This window comes from Aptenodytes forsteri, unplaced genomic scaffold (assembly GCF_000699145.1).
Source record: "Aptenodytes forsteri isolate BGI_AS27 unplaced genomic scaffold, ASM69914v1 Scaffold84, whole genome shotgun sequence".
NCBI classification, from domain to species: domain Eukaryota; kingdom Metazoa; phylum Chordata; class Aves; order Sphenisciformes; family Spheniscidae; genus Aptenodytes; species Aptenodytes forsteri.
In genome coordinates, this window is record NW_008795492.1 from 3,464,551 (window position 1) to 3,487,129 (window position 22,579).

General features: G+C 34.7%; 1 protein-coding gene across 4 annotated transcripts in view; it reads left to right on the forward strand.

Annotated features, from left to right (window-relative positions):
* The window catches only part of MKL2 (MKL1/myocardin like 2), an 83,624-nt gene that overhangs the window by 1,725 nt on the left and 59,320 nt on the right, over nt 1-22,579 (forward strand). For all 4 annotated transcript variants that reach the window (XM_009281645.1, XM_009281648.1, XM_009281647.1 and 1 more), the window contains exons 2-3: nt 857-858; nt 18,410-18,610. In XM_009281645.1, the coding sequence (XP_009279920.1) occupies nt 18,457-18,610 (154 nt within the window). In that variant the 5' untranslated portion in view covers nt 857-858; nt 18,410-18,456. The remainder of the gene's footprint in view (nt 1-856; nt 859-18,409; nt 18,611-22,579) is intronic.

Genomic DNA, 22,579 nt, shown 5'->3' on the forward strand with positions numbered 1-22,579 from the left:
TCAGTGTTGCTGAGGCTCTGTTGAAGCCACAGCCACAAAAATCTTCCATATCCTGAAACTCCAAAGCAAATGCACGTTACAGAATTTATTAAATAGTGTTCAGATTACTGTTATTAAATCCAGATGTTAATATAGCAGTTTTGCACTTGTGCAATAAACTGAATCTCTGTGATCGTTGACTCAGTAGACAGTATTTTAAGATTTCATATTTGGGTACTTGGCTAAAGCCATTAATTAAATGTTTGAAAACTGGCTTAAACCTGGGCACGATGCCAAAAGCAACAAAGAGAGAGAAGTCATAGTTAAGCTCATTTTTGATCTTCACACCGACTAGTGAAACACAAATGGCACAAAACACTAGAATTAAAGACAAAAAGACAAAACCCCCTGGTTTTCTACCCTTCTCAAACTGTGAATTTACAAGATAATTAGACCTAATTTGTATCCCTGAAAAGGATGGACAATTGTATTTTTATTTCCACATTTTGTTTCTAATGTTAGAAGTCTGCTGGAAGGCTAGGGAACAGTTGCTGAAAAACTGATTAAAAACTCTAGAGACATCAAAATTAGTTTGCCAGTTATTCTTTATTATAAATGTAAGAGAGGTAGCTCATAAAAATTCAGTAGAGAAGCTGTTAAAATAGAGTTCAAATTGTTAGTGTATTCCAGTAAAGTCCAATTAATAGCCATAAATGGTTATGTCTCATGAAGTGACAAGTTTCTCAATGTTTCCTATACAAAAAAAATTACAGAGACATAGAATTCCAGCTACTGACATTCTGTCTAATTACATTGGTGGCACAATCCTTAGTTTTGTTCCCCTTTTTTAAAAATGAAAATGTATTGTCTGGTAAAGTTGTGATCCAGCAAAGCTTTAAGCATGTGTTTATGAGACTAAATGGGTTGCACAAAGTTGAACACATGCTTAAAGCTTTTCAGGATTTAGAACCACATGTTAGTAAAGCTTTAGGAAAGTAATAGTTGTGACTTAACATAAGCAAAGAAATCTGTGTATGAATGTCATTGTGGTGGATGTATTCCTTCTTGCAGCACAGTGTTATAGATGCAGTCAATTTTGTGTGATCTTTTAGATTGGTGGGTATTCAGTGTAGATTGTAAGTGTTTATACTTAAATGTTATCTGAGAGAACATGCGATGTCACTGTTAATCTCATTTTTTGTTTTAAAACACTGCATAAGTTGTGTGTGTTACCAATATTTTTGTATGTTGTGAATTAGCCATCTCAGCACCTTTTATTCTTGTATGTAAATAACTTTGGAAGTGTGAAAGCAAAGGAGCGTGTTTGTGCTTTTATAATCTTTCTTTGGTGGCAATCAGGCAGACGAGGGCCTCGGAATGTGTGTATTTTGAAAATGGAGCTTGCTGAATATGCTGAGATTACTATATAGAAATTAATGGGATTTTTATGTTCATTATGGTTGGTCTGAATTGTACCATTTGTGTATTATTTTAGGAGGTTTTGAATGGACTAATAAATCTCTGTTAACTATTTTGGAGCGTTTGTTTTTTCATTATGATAACATGTTACTTGGTAGGTTATTTTTCAGGATTTTCTCTCTAAAAAAATATCATCTTAAAAATCTCTTTCCATAGAAAATACAACTCAAGACAGGTAACCAAAAGAAATGCCTTAATGTTTTGCTAATAATTTTCAATATGGAAGTTGTGCTCTTTGTACAGCCATACTCTCTACAAATATACTTAGTATATTTATAAGGTTTTTGTTAAAGACTTGTAAACCGTGTGAATTAGGAAATAATTTTAAGTCTTTTTTAATCAGCTCTTGACACCATTTAGTAGTGATGTGTCAGATTTTCCATTAATTCAAATCAATTTTTTTGGATGGCAACTCTCTACATTAGTATATTTATAAGGTTTTTGTTAAAGATTAAAGAGTGGAGGTTGTGCTCTTTGCCCAGCCATACTCTCTACAAATATACTTAGTATATTTATAAGGGTTTTGTTAAAGACTTGTAAACCGTGTGAATTAGGAAATAATTTTAAAAGTCTTTTTTAATCAGCTCTTGACACCATTTAGTAGTGATGTGTCAGATTTTCCATTAATTCAAATCAATTTTTTTGGATGGCAGTATGCTTGTTCACACATTTTCCTCTCATAGTTATACTTGTGCTTGCTTCGCATCCGACAGAAGGAAATAAATTTATGTACACTCCTAGTAAGAAAATTGTGAAAATAGATAAATTCAGACTGTTATTGATGTAGGGTCACTGCAGCAGCATTTGCTATGAAATTGAATGCAAAATTGACAATGAAGCTCTGTGTTTGCATGTCGGTTCTCATTTTTAAGTTTTTTGCTATTACAAAGTGGGGTTTTTTTGGTAAAATTGCAGAATTTAATGCTTGTACTCCGGAGGAGTAAATGAACTCATACTGATCAATGTATTTTTGCAAACCCTGAAGTAAGTTTTTTTTTCAGGTAAGAAATCCAAAACTTAAATACCGTTTGCAAGTAGTGGAAGTGCTAGTAATACTTGCTATCACTGAATACTGAGGAATTGTTCCAAAAGGAAAGTTGATCAGTTAACAGGTCATTTGGAATTGGTGTTATTTCTTCAGAAATTTCCAGTGTTTCTGTAGTTTGGCTTATATGGTTTAGGTAAATACTGAGAATGATCACATCATCACACAACTGTGTGTGAAGTTACAGGAATGACTGAAAACCTCACCATTTTCTAGTTAATGTATTACACGCTGTAATTTCATTTGGAGTTTCTGTACAGCAGAAGGATTTTAATATCCGGTTTATGAGGGTATACTTACTGTGTTCCTAGTAAATACTTAATTCAAGAGAAGTAACTACTTTATTATACAGTCTTTATTATTTCTGAATTTGTATGGGTTATTTACAGTACTGCTTCTTTACGTTAATGTCAAATAATACAGCAGCACTCGTACTTCCACTTGATGTAAGATAAAGGGTTTACTGAGCAAATGCTATCGGTTTCTGCAAAATGTAAACCCTCTTTATGGTTATAGGAATTACCAACCTTCCAATGTGAATCAAGCTTTAAATAATTCACTCTACATCTGTAGACAATTTCAACCAACTTTCTTTGCTTCTGTGAATAACGTGGTGTAATTGGTGATTTCCTCTGGAATCAGATCAGCATGGTGAGGCAAACTGTTCTGGCTTCTGTAGGTCCAAGTTGAGTGGTTAATGACTCCCTTCTTCCTCTGCCAGATGTTCCACCCTTCCTCTGTTCTGCCAGTTTAACCATTTGACTGCTCTTTTACCAGGTCCTGTAAAATATGCCTGATTTTAAAAACTGGTCGCACAGAGCTGGGAAAACAGAAAGGTGGAATCCCTGGGAAAGGGTGAAATGCAGGCGGTAACAACCTACTTCAGCCAATAGTTCATCTTTCTCTTTCTCTGCCCTGAGAAAGTTCTGAGCAGGAGCAAAGGTGGGCAATAAGGAGACAAACTAGAAATCTGAAATGGAGGGTGGATAGAACACTAGAAGGTACTTACATACCATTCTCTTTCCTTTTCTGCAGACTAAACCAGATTGATAGTTGACTGGAGGCTCTTGAACATAGGCGCAGTTCTAAATCTACTGTTTCTCAAATATTTGAGGCAGTAATGGGGCCAGAAGGTAGTCCAAACGATAGAATTCCATAGCATCTCTTTGATCTGTCTGTGGGTTCTTGGCATCTGTAGGTAGGCTTTTGAAAGCCTAAGCCAAGCCTTATGCTGGCTGGCTGAGGAACATGGTCAAGAGAAGAAAATATATATTAAGGAAGGATGGTATACAGAGCATTTTTGACTGGTAAAGTGGAAGCTGAGATGAGAAGTGGTTTGGTGATACATGGAGGATAGAAAAAAAATAGAGAATTCAGGAAGAGAAGGAAAGCAGGTAGTGAAATGATCTGGGGAAGAAATGAACTATGATCTGATGCCAGAAAAGAAAGAATGAAAATAAGGCAAGAGAAAAAGAGAAACCTGGGCTATAGTAATTATATCTGATCAGAAGATCTTGTTTTCATCAGATGATCAGTAGTTTTCCAACAGGATTCTAATAAAACTTTGTAGTATATTTTTTTGCAAAAATATTTTTAATGCTGTTCAAGAAATGTATCTTTGAGGAAAGAGTGTCATTGCATAGATTTTTCAGCCTTTTTTTACTGATTTATTCATGATTAAATACATTGTGTGTTTTAGTGTTAGTAAGTGGATCTAACCAAAGTGTTTTGAAACATATGTACCCTAATAAATTACGTGATGACTGTTAAATGACGGAAACGTCTTACGTATCAGAAGGAATGACTAAAGCAAGTCTATTTTCTGTTATGCTGCTGAAGACCAAAAATGTCTAGTATACAAATAAAATTATTCTGTAGGAGAGAAATTATGGCTTGAAGTATTTTTAGGCTCATGAGTTTTTAAATTGACTGTTACCTAGTTTTGATGTGTTCATGAAAAGAAATGTTCAGTAAGAGCTTTTTCATTACATTACGCAGAAGGATATTGGGAAAATATATTTAAAAATATTTCAGCCTGTGTTTTAAGGATTTTTTTTTTTTGGCTTACTGAAGCTCATGAAATTTATTCCACATTTGAAGTACATTTTCCGTTGAGGGGAGAGAACTGTTCAGCCACATTACTGGAACAAGATTAAGATGATACATGTTGTCTTTTGGTGGAGCCCCTCATTCCACCCCTACCAGAGATTTTTGCCTGCTCAGGTTTGTTCTTCTAAACCATTTCAGTTCAGGTTAGCCAAGTTAGCAAAGGTAACTCTGTTCAAACTTGTTAAGCTGTTTAAGCTCTCTGTGGATAAGGAGCACCCATGCCAACAGCTGACCCAGCAGGGTGGACAGGATCATCATAACCAGAAATTGGATGGTGAAAATCATCTGAGATACTGGTAATTTTGTCAGCCTGCACAACTGCAAGTGGACTTGGTGGTTCTAACAGAAATGCCCTATATTTAGTGACTATGCCATCGGACCTAATTAGTCAATAACTATAGTTTAATTTTTTAAACAGTTGAATTAGATACTCCAGTGGTGGCAGGTGTTCTATGTTGAATTAAGGAATAACCTTTAGTAAGAGCTGTTTAAGGTTTGTAATAATAAGGCAGTGTTGCACAGGAGCTTCCTCTATTGGTATAAGCAGACTTCATTAATGGTGTGTCTTCCTTTTAAATTCAGAAATATCCTGTTCTTTAAAATGGGGGGGAGGGGTGTTACAGACAGGGTTTTTTTACACTCACATCAGTGTTAATTTGATTCTTTGTGTTACTACTTTCATGATAAATTTCTAAATATTATTTTCCTTAAATATGATCTTTGGGAATAATTAGTCTTAACTGAGTGAAGGAAATAATTTGTTGCTGTCAGTTTTCCTCATTTTTAAGTCTACACATGAAATTTGTATCTTTGAATACAAGAGGCTTTTTTTTCTGTGTTTATTAACTTTCTGTTGAGTGGTTCTTGATTTTAAGTATTTCTGAAGGCCATTACGTTTCTTTCTATAAGGGGAAGGTTTAATGGCTTTTTTCACTGAAAGTTTTATTAAGAGAAAATCCCAAGAAATACAGAATTTAGATGTGTTACAGCTGTTAAGTGTAGCAATTTGTACATAAATCTAGTGTAAAAAAAAATTATGGTTACCGTCTATTTATTTATTTATTTTTAAACAAGCAGCTTTTTGGGGAATGAAGTATTGGAACGCACAAATAATTTAACCGATAAGACTTCTTTGAAAGTGGCCTTAGGCAACATAAACTCTCCTGACCCAGAGTTTCTGCCCTATTAGTCTTTAGCTAATTTCAGTATGGAAAATGGAATTCAAGTTCATTTTAGCTTTAGAGATCGTGAGAAATTGGTTCTTCAAGTACTGAGGGCATGACTACAGATTATAGCATTAAACTGTTTAGAACATTAGAGTTTTCAGGCACCATACTAATAACATACTTTTTCTGGTTATTTTAGAATATGGGTGTTGATCTGGGGATTAAGCTTGATCGCTTATAATCTTGGTTCTGTACTTAACAAAGAAACAATAAGTGATATTCCTTCCTGTGGTCTTACCCTGTTCACAGAGAGTATTATTGGCCTTGTTAGAAGGAGTGTTCTTGATTTGAGAAGTAGGAGTTTGGCTTTTGTTTAGTAAAGAGTGTTGTTTTGTCTTTAACAAAATCTATTTATTTTTCTGTTAAAGTTGTAATATTATGTTTGTGATATATCTTCATGCTTAATTTCCAATGTTTAGAAAGCTGGGGGTTCAGGTTTTGTGGTTTGTGGGTTTTTTTCTACCTGTCTGTGCTTAAATGCATGGAATTTAACATTCTTTTAGTATGCCTCCTTATTGTATCTATTAAAACCCCCACTTTAATTCTTTGGAAGATACTGCAAGGTGTAAATCTATTACAACTGATGTAATTGCATTCACATTCTGACCTTTTGTCACTGTTATATAAAAAATTAGGCCACTTAATACAATGTGGGATACGAGCAGTTGAGCAGTGGTTCACTGTTACCAAATGTAATGAGACACTTGTTCCGTTTGCTTCCAGGTAAGGTGTAATAACTTTTCTTTAACGCTGCTATTCAGTAGGTGTAACTTGGAGACAGCGTCAGTTGAAGACTGAGGAGGGAAGACGTTGTCCTCCTGAAGCTATGAATCTAAATGATAGCTGGTATATAAGTGATGAAACAACTGTGCTCTTTCTCTTTTAAGTGCTTTTTAAAGTTTGTAATAGAAAGTAATACTTTTAAGCCAAGCAAATAAACATATTTGTCCAGTTCCAGTAGCAGCTGTGGCTATAAGGAACACAAATTATGTTGACCTCGTTCTGACTCTCGGATAATGACAAATACAGTGGAGAATAATTTATGTGTGTCTAGTAGAAGAGCTGGCAAGAGCATGAAGTGGTATTATGGGACTGCCAAATTTTGTCTCACTGCCTCTGTTCAGTTGAGAAGGATGAGCATCCATACCCACACAGCATGCACGTGATGAATACATGTATTTAATGTATGTAGCTAACTGTGAGTTATCTTTGGGAGCACTAGGGGAGCCTTCAAAATGTTAGGGATGTAGCTCACCCAGTGGTTTTGTCTAAGCAGGACAGCAGCACTATACAAAAATAATCTTAAAACTTCCATCACCTTTTTTAATTAGCCCTTAATTGTACTTTTGTTGCTATTCAAAATGTGTCACATCATCCAATGTAAATTGAATTGCTGAAAAGAAGAGATGGTCCTATGAACTTGTAAGTCAGACATGTTAAATTGTTTGTTACTAGGCCTCTGTTTTCTTGCAAGTTAAAGAAATAGTATAGAGGAGAAGATTAAATACTTCTAATAACTTACAAAGTAAAAGCAGTCATTTGGGACAGTTCAATACATATCATAATGCTCTGCTGTGCTTTTTACAGGGAGCTTATGTGATCATAAATAAGAAAAGAACAGAAAAGAGTGTTTTAGATGAACTGTAAGCACTTAGCGTAAATCAAGTAAAGAACGTATGGCAAATAGCTGCTGCTTAAGATGTACAGAATGTTGATTTTTATCTTTTTTTATTTAAACATTAATCTGTCACCTTCTAAGTTTTCCTTTTGTCCATTAGCGGGTTAAATTTTACAAGTTTTAGTTTCAGAAGTTAAGAGCAACAAGTTGACTGGTTTCCATGGGAGCTAATTCAAGTTATTGTTTGCATTGTTAATATCTGAAAGTAGCTGTGTTGGTACAAGTCAATATGCAGCAAAAGATTTGTGAAAGAGAGATTTTCTAAGTTGTCCTAAGGTTATGAGTAGGGACTATTTAACTGAGTATCATCTGCATGTGTGTGCCGAGTTGCAGTTCATGCATAATCATTTTGATATTTGCAAGATCCCCTACATTGAAGTTGCTGGTAATCCCTAATTATGCTACATTATTTTGAATTCATGTCTGATTAGTATTTAGTTTATTGCTGAATGTGAATAATAGTGAAATTCTGTCCTATAGAAGTTGATTGCATTTTTTTAAGAGGTCAAATATCAGTCTTTGGTACACCAAGTATTATAAAATTTTGCTAATCTCTGTAACGGTGTATAGAAATAAAAAGAAACAAAGTATATCTTTTTCAAGAAATTTCATTTTCTAGAAATGATTGTGTAATGTTCAGTCATGCTTATGAAGGAAAGTAGAAAGCAGCATGTTCAACGGGAAACAGTCCTGCAGTTCCTTCCTCTTTGACTTGAATCCTAATGCTTTCCTTGCTTTGTTCAATTCAAGGGCTTGGTTTACAGGCACTAAAATAAACAGAATAGCACCTGCAGCTTAGTCATAAATGGGAACATCTTGAAGTAGCTAAGCAAACAAATGAAGTCATGGAGTAATTTAACCTTTTCTGAAATGCCTTAGATGCTCTACCAACATTCATTTTTAAAATAGATCAACATTTTGGCTATCAAAGGACTCTGAACACATAAAGGAGTTGTTAAAGATTATGATCCAATTTATTGATAAAAGTTACTAACTGATTATTTTCTGAACTGTCAGAATACCTCTTGTAAAAAGCTCTGTATATTTTCTCTTCCTTTTTTTCTAATAAATGCCCACTTCTAGGGCATGACACTAAAATGTTTAGCGATTGTATGATGTGTTCATATAAATATTTGACCCTTACTCCAGACTTGAGCTATCAAGCACTTTTATAATACCAAAATGAACATTTGTGTTTTGATTTTTTTATATGTTGTCAGCTTCAATTACATAAAAAGATTCTGCTGGCTACAGTGTTTTATGTTCGCTGGCCACAGAAAATGATGGAGCACATCTTATAATCTTAATTCCTTCCACGAAGTTCTGTCATAGTCCAGAAGAACAGAGCTTGCTTTTTGGCAGGTAAATCTGCGTTGATCTTGCAATTACTTGAATGCTACTGCTCAGCACTTCATATTAAAACTGATATTAAGAACTTTTGACTTTTTTTAATTGGAATGCAAATAAATTGCTTCTTAAAGGATGTGTCACTTATGTTTTATTGGAAAAAAGAAATTTAATTTAAATGTGTACAGGTCCATGAGGATGAGAAACTAGAAGCATCATTTGTTTGCACACCAATCACACCAATAATGCATATGGTTTCTTTTTTTGTTTGTTTGTTTGTTTCTTTGTGTTGTTATATTTAGGTGTTATAAAACTGACCTTGGGTTGTTTTCTAAGCTGAGTCTAAATTTATTTGCTGCCAGTTAATACAGGCATTTTAAATTTTACTAGAGTACTAAAGCAAATGTAAAATACTGACAACATCATCTTCATAGACTGAAAAATAGGAATGTCATGTTTAGATTTTTCTGAGCATTTGCAAATGGCATATTTCCATGCACAGTGTGTGTGTGTATGTAACATCTAAACAAGATATTACTTCATGTTTTACCTTTCTAGTTTAAAGTATTTTTATGAAGCTGTTTATTTTAATAGAACTAGTGAGGCTGTGTGCTGTAACAGCTTTGTGTTTATTTAATCAAGTTAATCCAGCTGAATGACTTAGCAGTGCCTCAATATGAGCATCGTTGACTAAGAATATCCACAAAAAAGATGAGATGAAATCAAACGATGTCTGCTCATAAGGTGGTTAAAAGTAAAAAATTGTTGAAGACTGTATCTGGATGTCCTTCACTTACAACAAGTCGTAAGACTGTTTATCTACTATACTTTCAAGTGTTGTTGCTATAATTCTTGTTGCTACTGAGTGCTCAGGTAGCAGCTGTTAGGAGGGATGGACTTACTAGTTGTAGATGAAATAACATATCTTCTTATTGTGATTCAGAGTTTTCAACATGAGTTAAGTCTTTATGAACTTTCTGCGACAAGCAGTACTGGTACTATAAGTTAAACATAACGTGGCTTCTACTTACAAAGCATTGCATCAGTAGAAGGTATATTAAAAGCCGGATGGATTAATAGATGCAAGCTATCTGAAACCAAGCACAGCTACCTAGGTGACCATCTCTCTCTTTCATATGATAGAATAGCAAAGCAGTTCATACTCTTCTTTAAAGAAGGAGGTTGTTGACTGTGTATTATCTTTAAGAGGCAGCTAATCCTAGACTCTTTTGTTTGGTCCATCAGACTGTTTGTTTATTGATTTTGGTGCATGCTACAGAGTTATTTTCATAACTGTTTCTTAAAGGAAGATGGTAGATTTGAAAAGTTTTATATAATCGGTCAACAATTTAAGCATTGCTTCCATCTGAAGGGATTGGCTTTGTTTTAGTGACTTGAATATTATGCATGTCGAACCTTGGCTTGCTTTACTTAAAATATTTGTAAGGAGTTTAGCATCTTGGATAACTTTTATTATTAATGACCATTTTAAAGCCCATGAAGTGTGAACACAGAAGATAATAGTAATAATCTACTTAAAACATTTTTATGAGACCTTAAAGTATTTAAACACTAAGCTTCACAGCGTTCCTGAGTTATATCCTTTCCACTGAAGGGTTATGTGAAGCCCAGAAGATTTTACCAAATGTTATTTGAATAGGTTAGTTTTGAGAAGGCAGTAATGTGAAAAAAGGAATAGGTCAGTCATCTGTATGGCCCTATACAACAACAGGGTAAGCTTTAGCTTCCCCATGCTTTAAGGGAGCTGTGGGAGGCTGCCTTTGTTCATCACAGACCAACACTCTCTGCCTGATAATTAATTTGCACTTAGCAGGCCACATCTCCCATTACGAATGAGGTGCCTTTTTTTTTTTTTTTTTTTCGCCTGGAGATAGTACAGGACAGAATGTATCATCTAGTATTCTGTTGACTCATCCCCTGCCTCTGTCCAGTTATAAGTAATTTTCTATACATAGTTTATGGTGTGCATTTGCTAGTGTAGCTTATTTCTTTTCAGACTTTAATCAGTCCAAAGACTTAAAATTTAAAGATTTCCTTCTAAGAATTAGTAAAGAGAATCTCAGTGTAGCAGTCATCGAAATGTGCAAAAGTGTTAAATGAGTTTCTGGAGGTCTTCTAGTGTCTGCTCAATGGTACTAATTTAGCTAGAGTAGACAGTTACAAAAACTTAATCTCAATAATTTACTAAATAAAAGAGGAAATTTATCTGAAAGATTTATCAGTCCGGTCTTGCTTCTTTAAGAAGCATGTCATTCCAGTTACTGGTATGGTGAGAAGTCTGACAGGACCTCAGTTCTTTCATACATTTCTGCACACTGTTTTTTAAAGAAATGAATAGTAACAATGAGTTTCTGATAATGCATAATCCAAGATGGTTACTCATAGTTAGTCAGCCGTTGATATTTCTCATCTTTTTCTGCTTTTGTCTAATTACCTTTGTAAAAATAGCTGTATGATTTAAGTCCTTGTTGCTGTGTACTTTACCACAAAATTTATCTTCATTAATTAATATATCAACACTGTATTTTAACTGTAGGATTGCAATTTCTCTTTCAATATAATAATTTAACATCAGTTTTAATTTCAAAGTTCATATCCTGTATCCAGAATACTTTAATGAGAGAGGTTGTGTGAGAAACTAACTGCAGAGGTTGTAAGCAACGCCGAGTTGTCAGCAGTGTTGACACTGCTTCTCTTTGGGAAAAGGAGCAGCATCATACTGTGTGAAGTGGAAACTAAAACGGTTGAATATTTTCAAGACTTTTTTTCACAGAAATTGTCTTGTGGTCTTTTAATCCACTGTGGAATACACAAAATGAGTGGCCTAAACCTCAACAGAATAAGCATTGTTCTTGCAACAGAGGCAAACTTCATTTGAGGTGTTTTCTCTAATCGGTGAAATTATGAATGTCAAAAATGAATTAGATTAACATATTCAGTTAACTTATTAATAATCATCCAGATTATCAGTAGCAAGTACTTTCCATGTCTATGTTCATTTTGTACTCAGTCATACATCTTTACTGGTTGTAAATGCTATTTCAGTAAGTGGATTTGAAACCTACTGAGAAAATGAAAAAAGAAAAAAAAAACAAAAGAACTTTTCTGTAACAGTTTATTGTTAAAATTGCAGTGCTAAATGCAAAAAGTTATTTTTTGTTTTTTTACATCTTTACTATTTTAAAAACACCAATGTATGGGACTTGGTGTAAAAGATAGGTTAGTGATTTGGAAGAAGAGCTTTAAGTGGCTTTTAGATACTTTGTAAGTATATCCAAGGCTTTTTTAAATTATTATTATTTTTCTTTCAATTTTGCAATGAAATAGAAGTAGTCTTTAGAGTTTGGAGAAAAATTGTATGTGGACATGCAGAAAAAGTTATTCAGAACAATTCTAAAGGGAGCCCAAATAGCTTTTCATGTAGGAATTTAGTAAGATCTCAGACGTATAATAGGATGTAAGCACAGCTGAAATGAAATTGTGCATATACAATATATGCTAGTGTCTACCAAATAGAACACGCTGCATTTTAGAGGTCACAGAGAAACCATTATATACTAGACCAAGGCATTATTGTCTTTGTAGCAGACACCTAGATTTGGTATTGCTCCAGGAACTGACTTGAGATGGATTTCCTGCAGCCGATCCTACTATTTGTTTCTTAATTTTCTTTTTACCCCTTGCTGATAGGCAGCATGCCAAGAGGAGTCATCCTTTAAAAACATTGCATCTTTTCCTCTCTTTGAAGCGGGTATTTCATCCCCAGTTCTTGTCTCTGGGAAATGACTCTCTTAGCTTACAGTTACCATATTGTTCAGTGAGCTAAATGTTCCTGTGTATTTTGAATGCTTACATCCAAGTCCTACTTGTATTGATCCTCTGGAAAAAAAGGAGGTACTGAGCATTCCAAGGGTCTGACTGCTGGGACTCAGCTAATTTGAAGATTAGAAAGGAATTTTGTTGTAGGCATATGTATGCACTTGATAGGGCCAGCTGCATTCTGAAAGCATAGCTCTTGCCCTTTCATGACATGGAAAGAGGAATCGCCAAGTTACTCTCATATTCTGACTTAGCACATTATCTCAGATACAAATCATTAATGCTTACTGTTTAAATTGAGGTAATATTTGAAACCGTAATGGTCCCCTAAATGCTTATTACCACTCTAATGTTAGAGATCATTGTCCCCACTTGTACAGATTTTCAAGTCTTTCTAGGCATTGAGAAGGAGATCCAAGACCTTAATGCAAATGACCTTCATTGGCAACTGTTAAGCTAACCTGCTGGATGCAGTGCTTAAGCTTTTTAGATGTCTTTTTTTACTGTTTCCTGACACATTAGGAGGGGGGGGGGGAACAAAAAAAAAAAAAAAACACCCAAAACCAACATTTTGCAGTTCTAGTATTCTTCCCACTAAAGATTCTGGTGTATTACAAACTGCTAGCTATTTAATTTGAAATTGTACTGAGTTTTATAAATGGAGAAACTTAAACCGAGGTGATTTGACTGCTGATGTTCACACCATGATTCTGTAATAAATTCTGTACTGGCACCTGGTATTGCTAATACCTCATCTGGTGTGACTATTAATAATTTGATACTGCACTGTGTATAGTGACCTAAGTTCCTTGCAGGTGTAAATGAGTGAAGCAGTGTTAAGGTCAGCCATTTGACTTGGCCAGAGTTTGAATGCACTGTGATTCTTGAACTGTTTTTTCCAGCAGATTTCTAAAATAAAAGCTGATTTACTACCTAAGTGTCATCCAGATTTCACAGTTTGTGCCAAATAAAATACCAGTTCTAGTGTCTCAAGTGGCAGGGAAGCATGTGTCTTCCCCCCTTCTAAGATTTTTTCTAAGGAAACATACTTTGTCTTTTGAAGATAAAATGTTTAAAAATAAAAGAAGCGTTTGTCTTCAGCAGTTAAGAAAGATAGCAACCACCTACAATCTGTGAGAACACTTACATAAGACTCATACACTGTACAGGAGTTCTCCTTTGCCAGTACTGGAACACTGTTTCTATGTAGTTGTCAGATAAATGTGAACCAAAGCCTCGCTTGCAGTGCTGGTGCATACTCTGTTTTGATAATCTATTCTGAAGGTTAAGTAGGAAAATAATTTTGTTCTAGTTTTCACTTTACTACTTTTAAATGTTTTGCTGAATTCTGTATAACAAACAAACCCCAAAAACCTGAAATCCTTTGGGACTATTGGAAGAATGGAGTAGTTTTATTTTAGTTGCTACAAATAAGATGGTATTACGCTTTCCAACACTTTATAAGTAGAAGTGCTTTTCATACCAAATAGAATGATGGTTCATACAACTTAATAAACCTTTCGGTGTCTTAGTTTCAAGGAAGGGAGTGGAAACCCCTGAAGTTACAGCTGATTTCTGTCTGTCAGATTAGCCTTGTGTAAAATGGTGCTTTCTTGGATTATGCAGAGTAGAATATTGAGACTTTAATAGTATGGATTGTCAGATTACTTGTGTAAAATGGTGCTTTCTTGGATTATGCAGAGTAGAATATTGAGACTTTAATAGTATATATTATTTTTTTTAATTGTATTTTTCCTGTACATGTTCTTACTGTTGAATTTCAGTTATGTTTATTAATACACTTTTGTATATAGGTCATCTTAAAGTCAGGGGTTACATAGATAATGGTTACCATCTGTAAATGCAGATGGCAAATACGAAATAATTCTTCAAGATTGAGGAGGCTTCAAACAAATGCGAAAGGGGAGGCAAATGTGTTATCTTTAATATAAAATATGATAGAATCATGGTACATTAAATTCTAAATGATGTAAGTTTCTCACGTTTGCAAATGATGACTGTATAAAGTATTGTACAAGGTTTGATTTTAATCAAGGTGAACAAATGTTTTCTCCTACCATTTTTTGTGTTTGAATTGCTGATGCCCAAACAATCAGTTATATTTGAAATGTTGGAATGAAATACGGCTTTTGAAAACTGAAGATAGATGGAAGATGTTCTGCATATCTTTAGTCTAGTTTCATGTGAAGTAAATGCTGCTGGTTGTAACCTCCAGCTGATGGTAAAGCAATTGTATGCATCTTCTCTAGCAGTTAAAATGGGTGTGCTAAAAAATAGTAGTGGTTTATTATCTCATACATCAACAGTGTAAAAAGAGGTTGTTTACGTAGCAATGTCTTTTTTTTTTTTTCTTCTTCTTCGTCTTGTCTTTTTGTTCGTTTGTTTGGAAAGGTATTTATCAAAATGATTTTTATTAAGTTTCAGAATTATTTTGTCAGTCAATAAGGAAAACCTTATGCCTAAGACAAACTAGTAATTTCATGGATGCTAAGTTTAGAAGTTCTTTTTAGAAAGTTGAACAGCTGAATTTTCCCTTAGATTCTAGTGGAACAAGAGAGAAGACTCAAATTAATTGTTTATATTTTATTATTGCAAGTCTTCAATTTGTCATCTTTATAGTATTGTTTAGATGTTCAGTTCATTGATTCAGTAAGGAGCTGTCATTGATCATAGTGTATCTGAGCCAGATCTTGATGATGTAGGTCACAGACTTTTTTCCGCCCCTACAAAAAAACCTTATAAATGTTGGGTGGTGGTGTGTGTTTCCTTTTTTTGTGGAAGGTCAAGAGAATTCGTTGTTCTAAGCTCAAAAATATTTCCGTAGTCTGATATGGTAGCAGTTAATCAGTAAAAATGAAAAGAAATGAGAGCAAAATGAGATTTGAGATATGACTGAGGAATTTGAGGAATTTAGACTCTCTGGGAATTCTAGAGTGTCTTTCGTTCAAAGATGATGTAGCAACATAGCAACAGGGTTGTTCTAGTGTTAAAGGATCATTTGGGAACATACCTGGATTTTTAATACCCTATAGGTAAAGGGGCTTGCAGCACCCTTGCAGCAAAAAATTGAAAGAGGGCCTTCTGCATGTAACAGTGTGTAGTGACCTCATCCTGCTCTGTCAATCAGTATAGATAACTGCTTGAGGAAACAAAAAAGGCATTAGCTGTGGTATTCCAATATGCATGCCACAACCTGTTTTGGTTTTGCTTCCTAGGGGCCTGTTCCTGTGAAATTCTGTAATGGTAAAGGATGGTAAACTGATAAATAGTGGATGTTTAGGCTTGCTGCAATTTTTTTTTTAATGAACGTTATTTTTAGTGTTTAAAATTGTTTATCCAAAAGATTTAAGACAAGGAATTTGTAACATCTGAGACTTTACTGTGAATTGGAAACCTTCAAATTAGTGTTAAGAGTTCCGCTTTGGAGAACTTTGGTTTTAGAGGTTTCCTAATGATCAAGTTTGTGTACTGTATGAAACCATAGTAAAAACTGGGATCTGAGAGTCGCAATCAGCAATATCATCTGTGTTAGAGCAAAACAGCAAAAGGCAACAGGCACAGGTTGCAGCAGAAGAAATTCTATTTGAAGCACGGGGAGCAAGGCATTCACAATGAGGTTACCCAGAGGTGGTGGAATCGCCACCTTTGGAGATGTTTCAGAACCTGACAAGACAAATTCCTGAGCAGCTCGTAGCCCTACTTGGGATTGGGGGATGGACTAGATGACCTCCAGAAGGTCCCCTCTAACCTGATTTAGTCAGGTTCAAACCACAGATGAAGCACATTTTGTGTGAGAAGTCAACTTGTTTTGAGTTGCACTGTAATGTTGCAATCGGTATCATTTAATGTGTTGCATATAATTCTTGCATGCCTTGTTCTTAATTGAATCTGGACAATAAAACCACATTTACATACATTCCTGAAATGAAAATTAAGAAAAGGACATGTAACTAATTTAGCAGTGTGTTACAGAAGCAGTGAAAGTTAAACTGGTTTAATTTAAAGCAAGATATTTAGTTATCTATCATGGGGAAAAGAGTCGAAGCTAACATGCAGCATAATAAATGTTAAACCTTTAGTACAAGAAGGTGTTTCTATTAATTTCATATGGATTTAATGGCATGAATACAGCTAATGTGGTTTAATCTCTTTGAAAAGTGACTCCAAGGCATAACTCATAGCTAATAAATTGCAGATAAAATGCTGTGAGTATGAGCAGATAAGCAGCTAAATTTTCACTTAAATTCTGCTCTGAAGGGACTTGGTTGGTTAATAATGTACTTAATTTGTATGGGTGAGTGGGAGTTTGAGGAGAGTGTAATGTCAAGAAATCGAATGAGAGCTGGGTAAATTATGCTTCTAAAAGCTAAGAACAAAGAAAAAAAAATCTTTCGTAACAGTAAGTTAATGTGTCTTCATTTAACGTGAAAGCACCAATTGGTAACTATGGAAAATAATGAAAAAGATGCACTTAACCATCATAATTGTTCTACTGAGGTACATATCAAGCGGTACTTGCTTATATTTGTTATTTTTAAATTGGCACTTTCAGCAACATGATTCTTTACCCCTTTTTGTAGTGTAGGCCATTCTTTGGTGGTCATGATCATTTTTTGTCATCTTGACGTTTTTTAAAATATCAAGTAACACTTGAAAGATTTTGGGTATGGTCATTGAAACACATGTTGCATTTTAATAACCTTTAAATACACACCCCAACATGTCAGGTATCTATATTCAGCATACCTGAAGTTTGAAATCTAAGGTTGAGTATGGGTAGCAGTAGTGTTTCTTAAGAAAAATAACTAAAAATAAACAAAGAATTTAACTATAATAAGACATTTCTTTGGTTTTTTGGATCTTCATGAATTGTTAATGTTTCATATTGTTCGAGTTTCCAAGAATCCAGGGATGGACTTAATTGAAGTCCATACTGATTTATTGAAATTTTAATGACTTGATAGAGTTCTGTGAGCTATAAAAAGCCTGTACCAGTAATTCATACTTCTGTCTCTCCTCACTGTAGATTAAGTACCACATTAATGATAGAAAGGAAAGAAATAATAAATTGGGACTTTTATTCCGCTTTGTAGAGTACTTTACAATAAGTAGCTAGTATGCAATAAAATTAAATGGGAAAAAATCATGGCAAAAAGCCTTCCTTGCTGGAGAGATTAATGATTAACTAGTTCTAATATAGTTCTTTGGTGGTATGAAGTCCTGTATTAATACCAAGGTTGATTTTTGATCCAAAGGAAAGTTGTGCAGTGCTTCAGAATATTAAAAGCCGTTTGTGTGTTATCATACATTAATTCAGCATTCTCTAATATAAGCTACTGAAAAAAAAGAATGTTTTGCTGATAAACGGGCTGTGTCACTTGCTGGAAGGTAGAGCACAGGAGCTTCCAGACATCCATATTGAGAGTTAACACTATGTCATTTCTCTGTCAAAGTAAGCAGAGAAACTGTCCTGCTTCTCAGAACCAAATGACTGTTAAATTGCTTGTAAATACATTGCTTAACTATATTTTTGCAAACCTGTAATATTTGTGGAACATTAGTAGATAATGTATATACCATTTTAAAGTTGAATTCTGTGTGCAAAGGAACTGACCAAAACCAAAAACCGAACAAAAAAAGTAATGTGTCTAAGTGATTTTTTTTTTTTTCTCCCCCCCCCAATAGTTATCAACTATAGTGTGATTAAGAGACCGCTTGCTCGATTTAACACAATGGATCACTTGGGGACAGCGGACGCTGAGGATGACTCTGGATCACTAACACGTCTTGCTCCTAGTCCTCATAGCGAAGCAGTTGCGCATGAGTTTAAGGAACTCTCATTGCAGCCCAATCAGTACTTACCTCCTCTTAATGAACGGAAGAATGGTGAGTGCACAAGTGACTGTTCTCCTTTTCTCTACATTGGTTAAATGTTTTCTACAGGAATAATGATGTTTGTTTGCTTTCTTCAAATAACATTAAATGACTCTCTTTGCTTGCTCTTCCCAAACCATGTTATGTAGAGTTGAAGTGCTACAGTGTTTGTTACAAAATCTGTCCTGATCAGCTTCACCTGTCATGGCGGCTTGTAAGTCTGACTTTAAAACCCCAACTAGAATACTTTGTTGAGGCATATAGAATGGAGTTGTTTATATTGTTAAATAGTTTTAAAACCACAGCTAGTGTATAATAGAAGTATTAATAAAATATTTTTGAGAGTTGGGATAATTATCAAGAACAGGTTTTTTTCCTGCAAAAATAATACAGAATTGAAGTTTCACCTTGTATCCCAGAAAGTTTAATTCACCGCATAGTTTAAAGTTGAACAACAGAAGAAAAATAAGATTTACATTTTGGGAATCTTTCTCGTATCTTTCCTCGTTGTTGATGTTGGCATGGCAACTTAGGAAGAAAGTGTTTCCACTGTTCCAGTAAGCATCAGGAAGAATTAGGTCTGAATCCAAACGTAGGCTCATTTTTATTGGGGAAAAGGCAGGAAACACTTTTTTGTGTGTGTGTGGTGTGTGTTTGTTTTCTCACACTAATATCTTCTAATAATGAAGATTTGTTTTCCAGTATTTGTAGTAAATAGTGGGAACGTTGAAAGTATTTAAAAGAAGTATTTGGTTTTTGAAGCACTTTTTAAAATCAGTTTAGCTATTAATTCAGTTGTAATAGTATAAGCATTATTAAATTAGAAGAAAGCTATTTGAATATCCCAGCTTTAAAGCAGAAAAAATGGGGATATGTATTACTAGGCTGTATGTATATCAAATACCTGGGGACAGGTCCAAGTCATGGTATTCTCTGTTTCAGAAAGACATGGAATGTTGTCTATAACCAAGATGCTCCTGTTTACACAATGAGGGACTAAGTCTATGGTGCTTTGTGTATTGTACCCTCAGTATTACATAGCACTCCAAGAAAGAAAAAAGTAATAAAGGGAAAATATGGTAGGGGAAAGACTTAGGCTTCGCTTATATAAAGGTGGAATGGCAACCTCTTCGAATACTTGAGCTTGTCTTTTACAATTGCTTCCTTATTTTTTCCATGTATGAAGATCCTGAAATACAGAATACTACGTTAACTGATACAATGTATTCAAAGTATTTTAAACTCAGGGACCTGTAGCTAATTTATTAATATTTTGGCTCTACAGTCTTAAGAATTTTTTTTTGTAAGGCAGAAAACAAAATTGTAACTTGGGAGACATTAGTTTTTGTTGGCTACTATTTGATGTTAAATTGCTAATAGGTATGTCTATACCAGAAGCTTGTTTTAAGATAACTTACAACATTCTACCTTTTTATCAAGGAAGCAACAGAAATATGTATTTAAAGAAAGCTATTTCATAATGAGGCTAAAAATGCCAATACTTAACTCATAAACCTCATCAAAAAGAGAATGTAGTGGGGTTTTTTGCATCCTGTGTGTAATTATACCTCTGGAAAATTTGTTTGGTTGGGTTTTTTTAATTGCCTGTAAAACCAAAATGGATGACGCAGGTATTTATGCTGAGTCTAAATAAGTCAAACTTTTCATTTCTGAAGGCTACTACCACAAGAATGTACTAAATTATACGGGAAAAATCCCTTATAAGATGGCAAGCTTGTAAATTTCTCTTTTGACAAACCTTGCTATGACTGTGTCAAGTACATATTTATCCCCTTCACTTAATTAAATTGTTTTGTTATCTTCCTGCTTTTACTAATAAAGATAAATTGTCAAACAAGCAGTAAAATGAGATATGCAGCTTCAGGTGCTAAACTTACTCATGCTTGCTCTTTAGTCTTTCATTTTTAGTTCTTCTGTATTGGACAGTTGGTTCTTTTCTTAGGCATTCTTCTCATAACTTGAAAGTATTTTTGTGCTTTCATGAATTAGTGAAATAATTTATAGGTAGGTTTTGTGTTGTCTTCATGTATAATCTGCTGCTTGTTTATTTGACAAAGAAAAGGCAGCGGCAAGAGATTTTAATGCTTAAGGGCTCTGGCTTGTTGAAATAAGGAGATTTTCATAAATAAAGGGAAGGGTGTGTGTGTGAATAAGAAATAAGGAGATTTTCATAAATAAAGTGGGGGGGGGTGTGAATAATTTGAGAAGCTGCCTCTCAGTCCTCTGTGCCAGTTGACTTAAGAACCATTGTCCTGTTACTCTTCTCTTCGTTATTTATCATAATTCCTCTTATGACTTAGGATACCTTTGAGCATTAGTCCATAGTAAGTATCAGGCCTCCCACAAAGATTTTAATGTCGTCTTTGAGGAAGAGATTGTATGAAGTTCACATAAATGGGCCGTGGCCTCAATTCATCTGTGTCTTTTGTGACAAGACTAAGTCATCTGGCTGGGCTTGGCCAAAAGATTAGGCATTATTTTCAAGACCATTATTAGCACAACCCTATTGCTTTTGAAAAGGAAAAGGCTCGACAATCTGCAAGGCAGATTGAGACAGAGTATAATTGGAGGAATTTTTTGAGGAATACAGTCTGATAGACATGATAAAGAAGTGTTTAGTGGACACTGCTGCAATTTCCTGTCCTTTTCAGTTTTATAGATCTTTCTAATGTTTTTTAAGCACCCTGCCACTGAGAGAATGCTGCTTTAGTAGTAGTTAAATAATTCCTAAACTAACTTAAGAGGAGCCTCCTAGTTCTTTTCCTGTCCTTATACGAAAGATCTGACAATATCTGACTTTATACTGGCTGGCTGCTTTTGTTCCTGGAAGTTCAAATTGCTTTCTTAAAACAACAAAAAGAGGTTTGGGCACTGTCATCTTCCAGAGCACGCAAACTATTGTTCGCCCATAATTTCAGATTCAGTAATTTTGGTTAATTTGATTAAAAATAATTTTTTTTGTAGAAATGATGAAAGTCAGAAGAAAATTTGTAAAAGTAAAATTTGAACTTGATGGATTCATATTAAATGTAGCTTTAGTACTTAGTCTTTGTTTTTACTTTTTACCAAAACTGGATTTCTTCAGGAGTATTTCAACATGCCACTGTTCTATAAAGTTTGTAAGCATAAGAGATTTTAGTACACAGAAATTCAGTGGCACTTAATACAAAAAAATCTGAAATGTTTAAGGTTTTTTTGTTGAATGTTTTTATGCAGTAAGCATTATGCTTACTGTGAGCTTTGGTAGTGATCCCTTAAACCTTTTGTTTACTTGAATGAGTCTTTTGGCAGTAGTCCAGTAGAAGGCTGAATTATTCTAGTATTGTTCTGCATAGTGTTGTTAAGCTGGCTTGCACAAGTTAGTACAGAAACTGCGTTTCAAGCTTTTCCAATGACACTAGAAGCGTGGGAGTCTTATGCTTTGGTTTGGTTGTGTTTTGCATGGAGGTAATCACAGCAGGGTAACAGTGACGTACAATGAAATTGCGTGCGCATGCCTGGTGAGCCAACAGTCATTTGAGATGTTACTACTTCGTCCTTTTTTTACATTTTACTCCTCTTCCCCTGCCCAGTCTGCCCCCAGAGATCACAGTCATACAGCAAAGCTAGCATAGGAGTTCAGGTGAGTATAGCTCGGTATTTTTTGGTGCAAAATCTCATGGTTTAGATTAAGCTCCACTGTCCCTTGAGTTGACAAAGGAACACTATATGCTCTGCCAACTCTGAAGAGGTTGTAACTTACAGTAGAGGATCAATAACAAACAGTTGGAGGGCAATAGCATCTTAAGCTTCTCCAGCCATTTACTACATGCAGGTGTTTACTCCCTGATTAAAGACAAGTGGATAATTTCTTTGGGGAGTGAGAGAGAGAGAGAAGGGCAGCAACATATTCTTGTCCTCTTAAATGTCATTTTTCAGACAGATATCTTCCATCATAAAAAGTCTGTGAAACACAAGTAT